This window comes from Salvia miltiorrhiza, unplaced genomic scaffold (genome assembly GCF_028751815.1).
Source record: "Salvia miltiorrhiza cultivar Shanhuang (shh) unplaced genomic scaffold, IMPLAD_Smil_shh fragScaff_scaffold_61, whole genome shotgun sequence".
NCBI lineage: Eukaryota > Viridiplantae > Streptophyta > Magnoliopsida > Lamiales > Lamiaceae > Salvia > Salvia miltiorrhiza.
This window is the reverse complement of record NW_026651474.1, coordinates 29,101-48,234: the sequence shown is the minus strand read 5'-3', so window position 1 is coordinate 48,234 and position 19,134 is coordinate 29,101. Positions and strand designations below refer to the sequence as shown.

The 19,134-nt window shown below is 35.9% G+C and overlaps 3 protein-coding genes, 1 long non-coding RNA gene and 1 other non-coding gene across 8 annotated transcripts; 3 read left to right on the top strand and 2 right to left on the bottom strand.

Moving 5' to 3' along the window:
• The first annotated feature begins 3,287 nt into the window (after positions 1 to 3,287).
• On the top strand, positions 3,288 to 4,405 carry LOC131003065 (norbelladine synthase-like). Its single transcript, XM_057929542.1, has 2 exons — positions 3,288 to 3,848; positions 3,931 to 4,405. The coding sequence occupies exons 1-2, from the start codon at positions 3,662 to 3,664 to the stop codon at positions 4,236 to 4,238; spliced, it is 495 nt and encodes a 164-aa protein (XP_057785525.1). The 5' UTR covers positions 3,288 to 3,661; the 3' UTR covers positions 4,239 to 4,405.
• A 3,215-nt stretch (positions 4,406 to 7,620) lies between these two features.
• LOC131003047 (uncharacterized) lies at positions 7,621 to 14,460 on the bottom strand. Of its 4 annotated transcripts, XR_009094518.1 has the most exons (6): positions 14,149 to 14,460; positions 12,958 to 13,021; positions 12,158 to 12,245; positions 9,233 to 11,355; positions 8,938 to 9,004; positions 7,621 to 8,102 (listed from the first exon to the last, which is right to left on the bottom strand). It is a non-coding gene; the product is annotated as an uncharacterized LOC131003047 (long non-coding RNA). The 4 variants fall into 4 exon arrangements; XR_009094517.1 differs by lacking the exon at positions 8,938 to 9,004 and having other exon boundaries at positions 10,456 to 11,355; positions 14,149 to 14,449; XR_009094519.1 differs by lacking the exons at positions 8,938 to 9,004; positions 9,233 to 11,355.
• On the top strand, positions 7,949 to 12,771 carry LOC131003046 (uncharacterized). The gene is made up of 5 exons (XM_057929511.1): positions 7,949 to 8,084; positions 9,265 to 9,326; positions 9,393 to 11,690; positions 11,773 to 11,884; positions 12,057 to 12,771. Exons 1-5 carry the CDS (start codon positions 7,973 to 7,975, stop codon positions 12,674 to 12,676), a joined length of 3,204 nt encoding a protein of 1,067 aa, XP_057785494.1. The 5' UTR covers positions 7,949 to 7,972; the 3' UTR covers positions 12,677 to 12,771.
• Positions 14,461 to 14,536: 76 nt separating the features above from the next.
• On the top strand, positions 14,537 to 14,609 carry TRNAK-UUU (transfer RNA lysine (anticodon UUU)). The gene has a single exon. It is a non-coding gene; the product is annotated as a tRNA-Lys (tRNA).
• A 1,790-nt stretch (positions 14,610 to 16,399) lies between these two features.
• Positions 16,400 to 17,512, bottom strand: LOC131003044 (deoxyuridine 5'-triphosphate nucleotidohydrolase-like). The gene is made up of 3 exons (XM_057929510.1): positions 17,082 to 17,512; positions 16,913 to 17,004; positions 16,400 to 16,837 (listed from the first exon to the last, which is right to left on the bottom strand). The coding sequence occupies exons 1-3, from the start codon at positions 17,420 to 17,422 to the stop codon at positions 16,593 to 16,595; spliced, it is 678 nt and encodes a 225-aa protein (XP_057785493.1). The 5' UTR covers positions 17,423 to 17,512; the 3' UTR covers positions 16,400 to 16,592.
• Between the last annotated feature and the right edge of the window lie 1,622 nt (positions 17,513 to 19,134).

The window sequence follows — 19,134 nt, the reverse complement described above, 5'->3', positions numbered from 1 at the left end:
TACTCGGTTACTGATTATTTGCTACAATTGCATCGTGTTAGTTGCCATATTTGTTGCTAAGAAATTAGTGATCAAACACTAACACCTAACGTTTATATAAGGTGAATGGTTTTCAGGATGATATTCCATCTAAATAGCATAGTGTTATAATAAGAACAGTGGGTTTGATAATTTACTCGAATCTTGGCTTATGATACAGAGAAGGTTTGCATATAACTAAGAGAATGTTTGTATGTAAGAACTTGAAGAATTTATCTTGTAATTTCATAAACAAGCTTGTAAATACTTTACAATTCCCTTATTCGAAATACGTTGAGTTCTTGAGAATAAAAGTTGACTACTTGAGAGATTTCAAATTTGCATTGCAGCATTTTCAGTAGTCTTTCCGTTGAGATACCATGGAGTATTTAGACATCGAAGTGTTGCAGATTCGTTGGAGATAGTGCTTCAAAAACCTCGATAGTTGGGTTCAAAATTCTTCCCGTTAAACCCAAGGAATGGTTGTGTCAGATTTTTTGCATATTCATACTTTGTGATGTTGATGTTCTGCAGAAATCCTCATACCATTTTATCCTTTTTCCAGATAAAGCAGGATCCTCGTTAAATGCCAAATCTTTGGCATTAAATGTCTGATATGCCTACAAGGGTTGACTCTGCTTTTACTTTTCTAGGACTGAGGTGACATTAATGAATCTGGGTACGTGTTAGCTTTGGATCCTTCAGTCAGTTTACTCAAGCTGATTGTACATCAGCTGGTCTTCTATACTTAGCAAAATCTTTATGCGTATGTTGGAGGCAGACCTTCACCTGATCAGCTGATCCTTCAGGCTGCATTTGTAAACATAAAAAGCACACTCTCTAACATATGAGTTGCAGTCTATAAGATACACCTATGACATATAATCATCAAAACAGTATAATTTTTCCAACAATAGATCTTTAGGGGATCTTTACGTAACAGAGACCATACTTCAATTATTTTCAAGAAAAAAATAACTCATGCAAATGGCGACAAATTTTGGCTTTTTTATTTCATAAAATAATATACGGAGGGGTACACACCCCTACTCTTCCCCCATTAGTTATATGTAAGTGCTTGTTTACGAACATATATTATCAACTATGTCAAACACTTTCTTTTCAGATTTATTAATCCTTCATGCTTAAACATAAAAAATTTCACGCAAAGCACAATTGAGATCCTAAGAGCATCCGTAGTAGAGAGCCAAGGTGGGCTCTTTAAAGTAGTCCCCACCATTTAAGAGTCCACTCTCCATAGTGGAAGAGCCTCCTACTTGACTATCTAATTTTGTTTTTCATTTTAGATTAATTTTTATTGTTCTTTTTCATTAAAATTGAAAGTTAATCCTACATTGATTGAAATTTAAAATTGCATTACAATAAAAGGGAAATCCTAACTTAATTCAAATTAAAAAAACTTAAACAACCTAAAAATTTGAAGATCATTGCAGCGTTTGATTTCATCCACCTTCTTCAAGTGAAACGCCAATTCATCTGGATTCATAGTAGAGGTGTCCTTGCCCATGATGATGTCGTCCGTGAGGTCGCGTCGGGTTTGGGAAAAAACTCCCATGACCTTGACCATATTTTCCATAGCATCTACTACGCATTTTTGCTCCGACGACGACTCCACCTTCTTGCATTTTCCCTTGTCCCTTTTTGCCGCCTTTTATGTAGAGATGTTTGGCTCGCTCTCGGTGGTTGTGTAGCATCCGCATGAGCCCTTTGAACGCTTGAAGGAGTGGGCATCCTCGCCAATTAACGTGAACTTTTGAGTTTCGCGCAGCACCCTCCAAGCTTGTGGATACTTGAACACACTACCATGCTCGGCAGCATACATCTTTTCGGTTTGAGCGTTGATTTGGTCATCGCTCATGCCGGAGCCCCAATTCTTTCAGCACTTGTCATATGTTGACTCCTACAGCTTTACGTCCCTTTAAACTCGTTGAAAATGCGACTTTATTTGCTTGACGTCACGTGTAATGGTATTGGGCGGTCGTTGCACATTGTACTTTTTGACGGTGGCTCCCCAATACGTAGCTACCTTTTGGTCGGCACCTTTCACGGAGTCGCATGTTGCCTCTGCGTATAGACAAAAAACGAGTGTGGTCTCGGCCGGGGTGTATCCACCTCGTTGTTTGGTGGACACCGGCGCCGATATCTCATCCACTTCGGGGTCCACCGCCGTCGCCGCCGCCTCATCGAAATTGGCATTCAAGTTGATGCCTTCAAGACCCGTCGTAGAAACTGAGATAGATTCTTGCAAGAAAGGCAAGAATGCTCCACCCGAGGAATTGCTGGAGTTGGAATTTTGTGGGTGGGAGTTCCACCATTGCTTGAAATTTTCATCCATAATTGAAGCACAATTTGATGTGAAAGAACTTTTGCAAAGAAGAGTAGGAAGAAAGTGTAGAGATTTGTTTGAAAATAAAATCTATTATTTATAGAGGTAGAAAGTTAATATATATATATATATATATATATAGGAAAAGGAGCATAGAGCCGTTGGAACGACTATTTTGAAGAAGAAAAAAAGATCTGCTTTAGTTTTTGATTTTTTACCGTTTTTTCATTTTTTTTTAATTGCTGAATTTTGTGATTGGGCCGTACAAACCACGCGCCCAACCATTTCCTGTTGCGCAGCGGGTGCAGGGGAGAAATTCGGGCCCGGGAAGAGGGTGCGCGTGGGCCGGGTGATCACCGACTTGCGCACCCCCCACTACGGATGCTCTAAGAATCCATGGATCAATTTTATTTGAGATGATCAGGCCCCCAAACCTCATCGAAATCGAGTGGGAAAAAAAAAACTCAAATTTTGATCTTATAGTGACTTTTTAACTCACATTTACAAAAATTATAAATTTTGATCTCCCTAAGTAAAAAAGACAAAGTGATGAGTTCGGACCAGGTCGAGCCAATCTTTTGTCACCTCTAATTCTCTCAAAGAATATGCTTGACGCTTTGAATATCGCACGAATATCTTGAAAATTTAGGAGAATTTCATTAAGGATTTTTAACTAAATTCTTGAACTCTTCAGTTTTAACTTGGCATGATTTTAAGTCATTTCTACTTTCATGTTTATAGTTGTATTTTTCTTATCTTTTACCAAACCTTACATGATTTCAATACTAAGTGGCTATTATTCTAAATAAAATTAATCGTGTTTAAGAATAAAATTAATGTTCTTATGAATAAAAATGAATGGGTCAAATCTGAATCAAACTCGGGTAAAAAAATAAAAATGAATGGGTCGAAAGAACAAATTGAAGAATTTAGGTGAAATTCAAACCAAAATCCCAAATCATTCCAGTCGATCCAAAATTGAAAAACTTAGGTGAAATCGATCTAGACGAAGCATTCCAAGGCGTCGACGAAGCATTCCAGTCGATCTCAAATCGAAGCATTCCAAGCCAACGATATTTTCTACCGCCAAGCAGCAAAAGTCATTGACGATTTCAATTGGGTCCCAAATCATTCCAGTCAAGGATTTCTACAGCCAAGCCGCAAATTGTGTCGCGAACTGGAGCGCGACCTAGCGAGGTTAACCAAGCCACAAATTCTCTGTTTCTATTTTGCTTCACATCTACTCCTCCTCCTCTGCCGTCGTTGCAGCAAGCAGGAAGAAAAAGAAGAATTAGAATGATGTCCGGAACAATCTCCAACGAGAAAACGGTGAACGTACCAGCAAGCGAAGCGTGGAAGCTGTACGACACTCTCCAGCTTGCGAAAATCATGGAAGAAGCGCTCCCCAGCCTTATCAGCAAGATCGACGTCGTCCAAGGCGACGGCGGCGCCGAAACAGTTCTAGAGCTGTTTTTCGCTCCAGGTACATTCCAAATTCAATTGGATCCTTAATTTATTTTGTATCGATCTGATGGAATCGATGAGATATGATATGAATTAAGCAGGGATGGAGGGCGGATTGAAGTCGTACAAGGAGAAATTCACAGTGGAGGATGAGGAGAAACGAGTGAAGGAGATGGAGGTGGTGGAAGGCGGGTATATGGAAATGGGATTCACGGTATATCGGGTAAGGTTAGAAGTGATGGAGGTGGACATGACCTCGGTGAAGAGGGCTTCCAGGATTTCGAATATGAATTACGTGTTTTTACTTTTTTTATTTTTTTTTATAATTCCATGTAATGAAACTCCGGCGTTCCACATCAACTCTCGGGCGTCGGAAAATTTTTACGGGATACAATTAAAAAAGTATTGATAGGCTGTGTACCAATTAGATATTACAGAAAGTTGGGACATAATCAATAATTCGATCAAATGATGGGACAGAAAGTGACATTTACCCAAAAAATATTTAGTCCGAGCACATTGGAGATTAGCTCACTAAATTATAAAGCAACGACAATTTAAAATTAAGAAAACATTTACCCTCATAGTGCGCATTCACTTTGATTATAAATTTATCGCTAGAAAATGAAAGATAAAAAAGATTTTCCCTCATTCATTTCTTTTACTTCATTTTTTATAAAAATAAATTCCACTATTTTTTATTTTTCATTTTCACTTCAAAGAGAAATAATATTATTACACCAAAATCTCATGATAATATTAGAGTGAAAATAAAAAAATAAGAAAATGTGAAATTCTCTCATAGAAGGAGACATAACAATCTATATCTATATAATATACTCCCTCCGTCCCAGCTGAAATGCCTTATTTCTTTTCGGCACGGAGATTAAGAAATGTGTATAAAGTAGATAAAGTGGGTTGGTGAAAATTATTTAAATATTAAGTACAGAGAGAGAGTGTATTGCCAAAAAAGAAAACAGGACATTTCAAGTGGGACAACCCAAAAAGGAAAACAAGACATTTCAGCTGGGACAGAGGGAGTATAAAATATCAGTTTAACAGCTACTCCCTCCGTCCACGAAAAAGTGCCCCATTTGGGTGCCGGCACGGATACTAAGAAAGCTGATAAAGTTGTTTTGAGTGGGGTAAAAATTACAATAGGGGTAGTTCTAATGACATTGATTAATTTGTTAATATTTTCTTATCTTTTAGTTGTTGAGAGTTTAAACAATAATATTCTTTATTGAGTTCGATTTTAATGTTGAAGACTAGTATTTAATTTTTATGCCTATTTTAATTCTTGTGTTTTTTTTAACATATTCATTCTTGTTTTTTTATATATGCCTATTTTAATGTTAAAGACTATTTAATTTTTGTTTTATTGTATAATTGTAGAGAAATCAATTGATTAGTTGGCACTAATATATAAAAATAAAATTAAATTTACTTTAATTTGTCAAAATATAAATATAAAAATTATTATCCACACATATATTATGTGTGGTTTAAAAAAAATAATAGAGGTGCACACCAAATATAAAAATAAACTTTATTAAATAAAATAAAACTTAAAAAATAATTACCGCCATATAATAATTGTACAAATAAATTTTCTGCTACACATTTTAAATGTCAATAATTAATTGAAAGTTTCAAATTGTTTCACCTACACATTTTTCAAAATATGTGTGGGTAATTATGTGTGGGTAAAACATCAATTAAGATTTACATAAATAATTAATTAAAGCCAAAATATAAATGTTGCTAAAAATATTTTCCCACGTTTCTTACATTTCAAGAATAAATAATGATAAAAATTCATTACCCACGCATACATAATTTAGAATTATGTGTGGTTAATATTATACATAAATAAAACTTAAAAATAACCGTAAAATAATAAATGTGACGAAAATATTTTTGCCACACATTTTAAATGTCAATAACTAATGAAAATTTTTTGTGTGAATTACCTACACATTTTGAAATTATGTGTGGCTAAACTACCACACATTATATTATGTGTGGGTAAAAACTCATTTTCTTGTAGTGCGGAATTCACACGTGAAGTCGAGTTAATTTTCAGAACATATTTATTATTCCATTGAGCTAATCAACAAACACACATAGCCCAAAAGCCATTAAATCGGGCTGTAGATACAATTGGAGATACAATTTGGAGGGTTTGTGTGTATTTCTTCCACTTGTTTGAGTTCAGAGAAAGAGTAATTTAATTTTGGGGGAAATATGATTGATTAGGCGTGGGTTAATTGCATAGATTAAATAAAGGTGTGGATTTATTAATGGCATAAGTTGTAAATAAATTGAAAAGTAAAGGGTATTAATGTACAAAAAGGTAAACAGGGCATTTTTTCATGGACAGAGAGAGTATATTTTACCACCAAATTTTAAAAAATCGGTTTCTTCGTTTCAACTACAAAGTCTACAATAGTGCCTATATTTTGGGACACTCAATCCAATCCAAATACAATTTAGTAATATTTTTAGCCCATTGAAAGAAAATTATTTTGTCCCTCAATTTTTACCGTTTCTTTTCTTTTTCTTTTTATTTTCTTTTTCTTTCTAAAATCTATATATTGTGAATAATGATAAAATATTCAATATGCATGTTAAATTAAAGATCATAAAACAAGTTTTAATTTGATATATATTATGTTAAAAATAGAGTTAAAATAAAAAAGTTATAAAAATTAAAAGTATCAAACCAATTTTTTTCTCTCTCCTATTATTTTTCATACATTATCTGTTATCTTTTGGCTTTATTTGGTTTTTTTCATTTGCTATATTTCGTTTTATATATTATTTTTTAATTTGCTTTAATTTATTTTTTTTCTCAATTTTATTTTCTTTTGTTTATATAAAAAATATAACATCAATATATATATATATATATATATATATAATCTATATAATATTTAAAAGAGGAGTTTTCTCCCTCCATTTTTTCTCTTCATTTTTTCTCTCTCTTCGCCCATCAATTTTTTTACTATTTTTTTCTCTTTTTTTATAATTTTAATTCTTTTCTAAACATTGTCAAATTTAATTTATAAAACAATATTCGATGTGGATCTTAAGTTTAAGATTGTTAGAAGATCTTTAATATGATATAAAAATTATCAAAAATGAATTTAAAATTAATAAATTATTAAAAATTTAAAATATTTTATTTTCTTTTTCTTTGTTAAAATTTTATAGTAATTTTTTTATTTATATGTGTATGAAAATATTTATTTATTATTATTATGTGAAATACTTTATAATGATAATGTGTAATATTAATTTTCATTTTCAAATAATTTAATAACTATAATTATCATACTCTTTATACATAATCGAAAATTACGTTTTTAAATTCAAAATTTTATTGAATAAAGATTAGTATTTTATTTCTAAATCATATTTTATATTTATTATATTTTATTTCTGTTTTATATTTATATTTATTTATTTAAATATATCATTTAATTTCAATTTCGCCATGCATCGCACGGATGGTTGTACTAGTAAGAGTCTAAAAAAAACCAGGGGGCTTAGCCCACTGGCCACCGGGTCCTCACTTAAGTGAAGTGACCCGGGTTCGATCCCTCTTGGGAACGAATTGGTGATTGGAGATATAAGGTGGAGTTTGGTGAATGGAGAGATAAGGTGGTTCTTGGAGTGGATGGGGAACTAACTACTAACATCTAACATGACTTTGACCGATCAAAAAAAAAAAGTAAGAGTCTAAAAACAAAGCGTCACTCGGATATTCCGAGCGAGAAATGAAGAGATTTGAGAGAAGAAATCTTAATTTAGAAGCCATAAACCTAAAGCTGCAGCTCTCCATTGCTTGGAGTGGAATGGAAGCAAATTATTCCAAGTCTCCACCAAGAGCAACTCATAATGTTTACATCAACCTTCAACAAATCACACGTAACCCAAACAAATAAAATGAGAAAACAGAAAATACAAATTTGATTGCATCCTCCACCTACATTACATCTCACCAAGCACTGACACAACCTTCTCACCAAAGAATAGGCACAACTCATTTGCAGAAACACTAAAAATTTTAAACAACTCGTTTGCAGAAACACCTAGATCTTTTTTTTGTTATTTTTTTTTCTTTTTCGAACGAGCAACATGACGACGAGACCAGATTTTGCACAGAAGCTGCTCAATGATCTTCGGCAGCGGAAGGAAAGGATGGCTGCCACACAGAATTCGAGTAGACAGTCGAGCCAAGCATCTAGAGGTGAAATTCTCTTTTCCTCTGCAAGAAAAGAATGTTTCTCATCTTAGCATGCATGTTCAGAGCCTGTAATATGATTTGACTCTTAAGAAATTGCATAATAAGATTTGGAGAATTCAGATATAAAGGATTAACATTTTCTTGAGGATAATATGCTGTTTCTCTCATATAGCTCGAGGCAACATTACGAACCAGAGCATTATGATAGCTATTTTACTTTGCAATGCAAGTCATAATTGTCTAAATAGTTGGTCCTATTCTTCTCTCTCTCAATCAAGATGCAAGAGGCAGCTGGCTCCTCTGGTTCCAATTGCATAGATCAAATGATTCTACTCAGATTGATTTCTGTAAAGTATGCTTCACCTTGAAGAAATCCAATATCATCTAGGCTATATTACTAAGAGGGAGTTTGGCGAGCTTATAAGCTCTTTAAAACAGCTTATAAGTTGTTTAGGAGTTTATAATCTCTTTCAAAGTGTTCGGTAAAATAAGTTCTTCAACCACAACTTATTTTCTCGTTTTCTTGTTAGCAACAACCATTTTACAAAAAAAAAAAAAAAAAAAAAAAAAAAAAAAAAAAAAAACTGAACTATGGTTTGTTATTTTCATCATATATATTTCCAATTTCATCTCTCGACAACTTTCTCTCTCTAACTAGGATTTTCTCTATCTACCTCACAATTCACTCTTTAACTTATAAGCTCAATTACCCAAACAATTTGACAACTTATAAGCTCTTGGCACATCTTATAAGTTCTTTAAAATAAGTTTAGCCAAACGCCCCCTAAATATTTTGATGATTCCATACTTGTTTCAAATATAGAAAACATGCTAGACATTCAGTTCGAACCACAACCTTCACTATAAAGTTCCAATATGTCTCAGACTCTTAATGGCCAAATCATATATCAAGAATCAGTTACCTAAAAGCACCAAAAAACAAGTGTAATAGTGATTGAAAAAAGCATATAATCTGACCAAGAATGTTCTGCACTTATTCATGTATATTCTACTAGGAATCATCTACCCCAAAGGATCAAACACGAATCACATGAATTTGCCCTCAAAAGTTGAGGCGCAAACACACAGTCAAATGCTTGTGATCTATGGTGATTTTGCATGTGGAATCCCTATAGTTGTTGACCTTTTACCTTTAACATCTCATGAATCTCTGAACCAACAGTTACACGTGGAAGTGCCGGGCAGACATCGAGAGGCACACGACAAATGAATGTCCTAGATTCCGTAAGTGTTAATGGTCTTTTTTAAGTGATTGAGCAGAAACAAGTGGTCTGATAGCTATTCCTGCAGACTGGTTCTATGACAGGAAACACTAGCAGAAGGTCCACGGGAGGCAGCAGATCAGTCAATACGAAAGAAACTGCAAGCCAGCTCGTTCTCTACGAGGGCGGGCAAAGCTCAAGGCAAGTCAGGGATCTGTCCATGGCCATAGCTTTTGCCTTTGAGAATAGTGGAAATCTCAGTAGCATTGGCGGTTCCAGCAGTAATCCACTAGTAAATTTCTTCAACCGTTTTGGTCGAAGATCGCCAAACTCCAGGAAAATGGAGACTACCAGCTTCTACAATCACAGCTCAGCGGCTCAGTTTCCCACAGGCTCTCACATCCATGTCAATGAAATATCAAAAGGGGTTCACAAGCTAAACCAGATTCTAAGTGCCTGCTCCAACGGCCTTAACTTGGACAGAAACTCGATAGAAATTGGGAGAGAATTGTTGAAAGGTGCCATTGATTTGGAAGAGTCCCTGAGGATGCTCGTGAACTTACAGGACGCTTCAGAATACACGAACGGGTCACAGAGGAAAGGTCGTATAAAGTTACTGGAGGAGGATGAGGATGATGAAGATGACAATGAGAAAAGAGTCGAGCAGTGGAAACTGGATAGGCCTAGATTCTCCTTTGATAAAACCTCTGGGAACCCCCGAGCTGTCCAAGGTGCAACAAGACGGCAACAACTAGCCCTACCATATAAACATGAAACTTCGGAACAACCTATTATCAGCAACTCGCAGCTGGTTCCTCATAGGCGGTCTAATAGCTATGTCCAAGATTTCAGTCTCTCCCCTCATAATAACCTAAGCTCATCAAAGTCCACTCAAGAGAAGGGAAGGATTTCAAATGTCATAGCTAAACTTATGGGGCTTGAAGAAATTCCTCTGAAGGAGGGCTTGATAGGCGGGAAAAATGATTCAAAGGGGAAGGGTTTGAAGCAAGGGAAAGTTTCAAGCGAAAGTGCTAAGCAGAAAAAACCTTTGACTAGAGAGAGTAGGAATGGATCTGATCTTAGCACCAACACGAAGTTGAATTCAACCAACAATTCCCTGCCAAGAAGAGAATCCAAGCAACAAATCAAACCTGAAAAGAGCCAGGAAACACTGGATGGCGGCTCTAAAATTGTAAACTCCGAGAGGAACCAGCCGCAGAAAGATTTGAAAATGCAAGCAGTTGGCATGGAGGCAGCGCCGGAGCTGAAACCAGCAAACATCGTGATGAAGAAACAACAAAATCACATGAATCATGTCAATGGACTCACAAGCTTTAAAGACAGCACGAGGAAACAAACTCATGGAGAGGATAAACAGAGCAAAGCCGTTGAGGGAGAAGGAAAAATGCTAGTCTTGAATACTGAGCTGCAGAAAAGGGCACAAAGCAGCATAATGCTCAAAGCAGAAGACAAAACAAGCAATAGGATTGAGCAAGAGTTCCGTGCAAATTCGCTAGAAAAGAGGAATGCAAACAACTATGTTGCACAAAATCAACAAAATGTCCAGGATCAACATGCAGTCCTTCAAGAACAGGTGCCTAAAAGACCTGATCGTTCTGTTGTAGACCATAAACCTCAGCAGCTTCAGAAACAGGCAAAAATCCATGAGGCCCAACAAGTGGAACACATAAATGCTCCAAAAATCAAGAGAACTACAGCCATGAATCTGCAGAAGAAGTTATCACGTGACAAATCCACTCCTGGTGATGGGAGATCCATTAAACTGATTGAAAAAGTTCCCTTGAGAGACCCAGTAAACAGACGACATCAAGATGCTGCCCTCATAATTGATAACTTGCAGAAGACTGCAGTCTATCAACAAAGTCCCAGGTTAGAAAGACAAAGTCATGATTCATGCAAAACTGAAAGAGAGCTACAAATTGATATCGCAAAAGGAAGTAGCAATCCACTGCTAGCAGAAGCAAAGCCAATAGAGATCTCAGCCACACAGAAGAGAACTGGTACCGGGAAAGTTCAGAGAAGAGAGATTCCTGAAAAGATAGAAGTACTGTTCACTAGAAGAAATGCCACTGGTAATCGCCTTACAAGATCCACAAAAAGACCAGACAACATGTTGAAAGGTCTGAAACAGCAGATGCAAAACAAAAACCGCGGATCCAGAAAAATGGAGGAACCCAGCAATTGTAAGGTCAAGGAAGGAAAAGAAGGCATCAGTGCATCTAATGCATCAGAAATGGTCACTGAACCAGTGACATTGGAAGTAAAGTTAGAAACTAAAGATGACAAGACAATCATATTAAACAGCACTCTTGCAGATGAATTCCAAAATCAGAACATGCAGAACAAACTCGATCTCAATAACAAAGTAAGCTCACATTATACTTTGAATGTATTAAATTAAAGTTTATCATCAGGAAAGCTTATGGAAAGCTTTACTGGCTATGCAGGGTGACTCTATAGTCTCCAACTCTATAGATGTATCAAATGATCTCCAGATGGAGGAACAGCTTGCTGCACTTAAGGATGAAGAAGAATTCAACAAAGGTGTTCAAAGCTTAGGTGAGCTTTTAATTTATCAAGCTACAGTTTCCCATTGAATGTCAATATTTTCACATTAAGACCACATTCTTCTTACATCCTCCTTGTATCGTTTTCACAACATCATATAATTCTAGATCAAAGATGCGATGCAATGTTTGATAAATTTGGTATTAACTATTGGATATTGCAGACACTCGTAAAGAAAGCACTGAACTAGAGCTTCTTCAACATGGATACATGCAATTTCCAGCATTGAATAAACAAGAGCAACTGACAGAACCAGAGAAAAACCTCAAGGAGACAGTCATAAAAAGTCAGATGTTCCTAAGTACGGCAGAGGCTCTCTTCAAGCTCAATATACCTGTCAGTTTCCTTCATGCTGGCGATCATGAAAATGAAGTGTCAGGCAAGAAGCTTGTGTTAGACTCTGCAAATGAAGTAATGAAGAGAAAAGCAAGGCGGCACGAATTCACATATAATCCCTACATGAAGACTACAATAAGTAATATAAAACTAAGGTCCTTGGATGACTTGGTCAGGCAACTCTGCAAAAATTTGGAATTACTAAAGTCCTATGGCATGAATGGGAGTGATGAGTGCGATGTAGCAGCTGGACTACATAAAATGCTCAACAAAGACATTTACAATGAGGATCCTGATGTAAACTGCATGTGGGATTTTGAATGGAGCAGAATGATGTCCATATTTCCTGAAATGGAAGCTGTCGTAAAAGATGTAGAAAGACACATGCTGAATGGATTGCTTGACGAGATAACCAATGACCTTTTAGTTATAACTGTTTCCGCTTGATTGTTTGAGCCATAACTGATTTTGTAGCTATATGCAGATTCGTTGTGAATCTTGAAAACAGGGTTTTGAAAGTATATACACAGTTATTGCATCAATTTGTTGCCAACCTCTTTTGCATCACTCAGCAACAGAAAACTCAACAAGCCGTGATCTCATGTTATATGAGATTTCAGAAAATCTCAGGTTGTCAATGAAGAACTGTGTTGTAATTTGACAGCAAGATTTTTTTTTTTTTTTTTCTGGTAAAACTGATAAAAAAACAATAAAGAACAATGTATCACCTCAAGTGGATAACGACAGAAGTTTGTCATGCCCAACTTGGCAAGAAGAAACTGGAACTGATTCCTGTGAGGATTTTGGTGAATAAATCTGTAAGTTGCCGTCTGGACGCCATATATTCATGAATCATAAGACCATGTATTTTCATGCATGAGGTGACAATCAATTTCAAGATGATTAGTGTGTTCGTGCAGAATTTGCAACTATAAGCAAGGTTGGGTCACCAAAGTTCATGAGAAGATGCAAAGGAATATAAAGATCCTATAACAGGTAGCTTGTTCACTAATAAAGCTTACTAACTGTTCCTCTAAGAACCCAATATTCAGCTTTGGCAAAAGAGAAAGAAAACCTTGACTGCTTCTTTGTTTTCTAGGAAATCAGAAAGTGCTCGAGATAAATGCAATTACCAGTAAAAAACACGTCATGCTATCGAGACATACTGCCTAATCTGCATCACCATAACCTTGAACTTTGAAATTTGGTTGAGAAGAATATGAAAGTCCTTAAGAAGGACCCTTTGAGATACTTTAAAACGTTAAACATGTGTGCGGTGTCCCTATATAGCCAAGTTAGAATCGAATAAAGAAGCCTGTGAACAAGTCTTCAATATTATCTGGATCAGTGAGAGGTGCGACACCTAGCAGTAAACTTAAAACCTTTACGAAGTGGAGTGATGTACAACCTATGAACCCACCAGCCCAACATCATTCAAGGTGTCCAAAACATATTTATGTTGATTAAATAAGCTTCAAGATTGAATTTTGACATCAATGATGCCTTTCGCACGAGCTCTTGTGACCAAGACCACCATCAACATAGACCAGTTCCTAGAAATGAGGAATTAAGACCTTACAGTTACAAGTAGGCAACAGTCATGATCTAATTGTTGCAAGACATGCCTAAGTAAAATTCCATCTAATAAACTTCCCCTAGTTGTGCTTTTGTGTACCTCTAAAGTAGAACCAGATATATACATCCTCTAAGTCATCGTTCATTTCTAACTTTTCTTAATGTCCATCCTTTCATAGCGCTAAAGTGAATATTCTTTCAATGACAGTGCAATCAACCTTCTTTTAATGATCCCTAGGTCGATGATGCATTAAGCATCCCAATTCTACGATTAATGAAAGCTAATTTTGATTCAGCTGCTGGCGCACTCTTCATCGATATACTCTAAGTTGACAAATTCGTACCTGTAAAGTTCGCCGATCCAGGATAGTCCATCCCTAAAGATTCTTATAATCATCAATTTGGTTCTGGATCTGAGATGTTTGCATTCCAAATTCCAACCTGATTTTGCAGTTCATCATCCGTTCGATTTCCCATCACGAGCTACTATTTCGTTATGTGCCAGTTTCCTCTCATTCTCACAATTTAGATCCATCGGAAAATCGCTCTGATACCATAAAAACTTAAGATTGTCAGTTAAGAATTGTGTATCGATTTGACAGAGAATTTTTTGTGCACATTTATGTGTTCAGAAGAATCACACCAAAAAATTGTTCGCGCCCAAGCCCAACTGAAGGTGGTATTTATACAGCCCTTTGAGATATATATTAATAATAAAAAAATTTACTGTAAGCCGTCTTAGCTCAGCTGGTAGAGCGCATGGCTTTTAACCATGTGGTCGTGGGTTCGATTCCCACAGACGGCGTTTATTTCACTTTTTACTTTTCTCGTAAAATTAAAAAATTGGTATTTTGTGTGGTAGGTGGAAAAATGAAAATGTGAATAAAGGGTAAATTTTTTGTCATTTTAAAAAACGTGTCATGCTTCGTGGGACAGAGGGTGTATAAAAGAGGAGTCGTGGGACGGAGGGAGTATAAAAGAGGAGTATAACGGTAACTTTTTCCCACCAAAAATTTCATAATAAGTTATTAAAGTCATAAAATTATTATTTTTCTCTCTCATCTATCATATTTCCTCTATCATTCCTCCCCTTTCTCATTTCTCCAAATACAACTTTACGTTTCTTATCTCTCATTCATGTTTATTCAAATAATCGTTGTCATGTTTATTTCAAAATTTGTATTTAAACAAAATGATCACACAAATATGATATAAATATGCATTCAAAAAATATATTAAACTATATGCAAATAAATAGTTTTGTACATCTTAGAATATTACTCCAAAGATTATATGATACTCATTAATTATCATTTATAATTGCTTTTGATATTTGATTAAAAACACATTTTTTTGTTTAAAATAGGAACCATTTTCAGCCCTTAGATCATTAAGATCTACGGTTAATTCATCACCTTGTTGGATGAATTCAGGTCTTGAATTCGAATCCCAAAGGTAGCAAAAAATTTATTTTTCGTAATTCATACCTTTATGCAATGAATTCATACGTGTTCAACATAAAATTCATACATTTTAATGCGTTTTTATTTTATACAAAAAATGTATTTTTATTCTAGCCTACCCCCCCCCCATATATATATACACACACACACACACACATTATCAATTAAAATTAATTAATTGGTATTTCAAAAATTGAAAATTCAAATATTTTCAAATTCGTGTTTTCTTTTTTTATCGAAATTGTGTTGTGGATATTTTCTATTATTTTAGATTCATGTTTGCATTAATTCATATTTAAATTATGTTTAATATGTAGTATATTTTAATTATTTAAAATATCATTCAATTTTAATGTTGGTCGTGCATCGCATGAGCGGGCGTACTAGTGAAAAGAAACATGACAGTATCCAACGTTAAATTTCATTTTTTTTTCTCTTTTTTGCCCTTTATTTGCATAAATGTTTTCCCTATTTGTAACCTACTTTAAAATATTCTCCTATCATAATTATAGAAAAACGAACTATTTCTTTTAAAAATATTATTAATATTGTAAAATAGCCATTAATCTACCAATTTTAGAGCAAAAATAGTTCATCTAATCGGTGGATGTCATTCATTTTTTCATATTTTTCCTATATATTTATGGAATTATGGTTGACAACTATCAAATCGATCAAATGACTTTTATAAAAAACTAAGTAAAACTATTAACATTAAAGGATAAAATAAATTATTCACTTAAGTTTGAGCATAAAACACTTAAATTTATAAAATATGGTATTTTTAATATATAATTTAAAGAATATGACATTTTTATCTATCAGATGCAGGGAAAAATAAAAAACAATAGAGAATAAAGGAAAAAAAGACACACACTATTACTACTTGTAAACAAAAAAAAATTAATATAATCATCACTTAGTGCAAGTATCGTAATTACTTTTGAGGTGAATTTGAAAGTATAACTACATATTCATTGATTCGACAATTTGGAGAATGAAGTTGAGAATAATTCGAGCAACAAACAAATACTAATATAATGTTGAATGACTTTTTCGTTTATTTTTAAGCTGGTCAATCTCTTTGTAAATTATTTTTGGAATGTATATTGAGTTATTCACGGTAATCTAATTCCTCCACAACATCAATTAAATAGAAAGGAATGTCAACAAAATACATAGTCACAAATGTACCAATCCACAAACGTTGCTTCATCATAATTTCCAAGTCACATGTTCCACAAAATGACTGAACCAAGTCAGAAAACCCAAAACCCATCATTCACCATAACCTATAATATTAGCTTGGCAAAGACGTGAAACACTCAAACTCCGGTAGATCCAAACCCGCCGGAGCCGCGAGCCGTGGAATCAAGATCATCAACCTCAGCCACCTCCGGCGTCACAATCTTCTGAATGATCAACTGCGCGATTCTATCTCCGGCCTTCACTTCGAAATCAACATCAGAATGGTTGAACAGGATCACACCGACCGGTCCCCGGTAGTCCGCGTCCACCACCCCCGCCCCAACATCAATCGAATGCTTCCACGCCAGCCCAGAACGCGGCGCTACAGTTGACAAAATCTCCTTACAGCTGTGCATTTATTCATCCAAAAAAAATGGACAATTTTGCAAAAAATTACCAATTCGACCATACGTTCCTTCGGGAACAGCGACGCTGAGATCCGTTGGCACCAGAGCTTTTCCTCTCGCCTGAACTTTCGTATCCACGGCGCTATTGAATTGAAGGAGAATATAAAATTCAGAAAACCAAAACAGGTGCAGGAAATGGAAGTATATGTATATATATACCTTGAGAGATCGTAGCCGGCTGAAAGAGGGGAAGCCCTAGACGGCAAAACGGCTTTCTCCGAGAGCCTTTTCACCCGCAGAAACGGCACGATTGCAGTAGGCTTAGTGTCGGAAACGCCGTTGTGGTCGTGGATCTTCTGAATCTTGGGAGAGGGTTCTTGGATTTCGGGGGTGTAGTTGGGATTCTCCGCCGCCTGAGCCATTTCGATTGAATTCGAAGAGATTTTGCGATTTGGGAGTAGGGAGAATTTGCAGATGAAGGTTGGAGTTAGAGCGGCGTGGGATTTAAATGGAGGAGCAATTCTTGGGAGTTGGAAAATGGGGGAAATGATTCCCGCCATTTCTCAATTCTGATTGCCCGCGCGCGGATTCTTGCTTTCTTGCCCTAATTTATTGAAACTGCTCCAAAAAACCTACCATCCGTTTATTTTGAAAATTTATCATTTGATGGATAAATCTATATCAATTAGGGGTGAGCATCGGTTCAAAACCGAACCGAACCGATGCCTTTTGAGAAAACCGAAACCGAACCGACCTCCACAGAGAACGAGCCGAACCGAACCGCCTATTGTCCGAAAACCGACCAAAACCGAACCGGCCGAAACCGATCGGTTTCGGTCGGTAACCGAACCGAACCGTTGTGTTATCCTTTTTTCCCAAAAAAACTGTAAATATGCCCAAATTCACTAAAAATAGGCTGTATTCTCGAAAATAACAGCAAAATCCTAAACAAGTACCGGCGTAGGAGAAGCGCGGGGGAGGAGACGCGGGCGGTGGGTCTGCTCGAGCCTCGTGGCTTGTGCTGGAAGAGAAGCAGCGTCAACCGCAGAGGAAGGCGTCGCCGGTCTGGTCGTGCTTCATCGTCAGAGGCGGCGGTCCGGCGGAGGAGAAGCCGGACGACTCGTGCTGGAGTCTGGAGAAGTCAGACGCGGGCGGCGGCTGGCGGGTCTGCTCCGACTGCTCGTGAGTCGCGGCTGCCGTGCAGCCCGTGCAGAGAAGCGGCGCGCCCTGGAGGAGAAGCGGCGCGGAGAATGGAGGCGGTGGGGGAGGTCGCCGGTCATAGAAGCGCCGGCTGGGCAGTGTGGAGATTGGAGGCGCGGCTGGAACTGGGAGGGAGTAGGCTAGGGTTTTGATTTTCAAATGGAGAAGGGAGGGGAGGCGCAGGCAGCAGTTTGGGGGAGGAAAATGAGAAATTGAGATTAAGATTTTACTTTTACTTTACACTTGTAATATAAAATATATAATAAATAATATATATATATATCATCGGTTCGGTTCGGTTCATAACCGAACCAAAACTAAAAAACCGACAACCGAACCGATCCCCATCGGTTTTTATACTTAAAAATCGAACCGAACCGACAACCAGAAATTCTAAAACCGAACCGAACCGAAAATTATCGGTTCGGTCGGTTTTTTCGGTTCGGTCGGTTCGTTGCTCAGCCCTAATATCAATCTATATATATAATAACGAAATCAGTAACCTCATATTTTTATTCTTTTAATTATTCCATTTATCAAAATCTATGATTATAATTTAAATAATTGTTTATAATTAATTTTTTTATTATATATATAGTTAATTATTTTCCTTATATATTTAACCGTTACATTAATCAATAAATGTGCATTTATAAGAGATACATGAAAATTTGAAAAGTCTATATCTTATAGATATAGTAGCTTCAAAGCATAAATTAATTTTAAATAAAATTTATTTGAGAAACTTTTAGAATACTTACAATATATATATATAGAGCATTGGATTTTCATATTCTAAAAGAATGTTTTTTTTTATTACACAATTATGAGTTTTTCTACAAATATTCTATTTCCATCAATGCTTCAATCTTCTTTTGTCAATTCTTCCGGCCATCAATCGCCGATGTCGGATGTTCTATTCCTCATTTCTCATCCACCCTAAATATTTATTTCCATCTACCCTTCTCATCCACTCTCAATTCAACTAATTCAATTTTTCACAAAAAAAAAAAAAATGAATCATTTATCCACGCCATTGGGTGAGTAAACTTATTCTAATATTTATCTTATT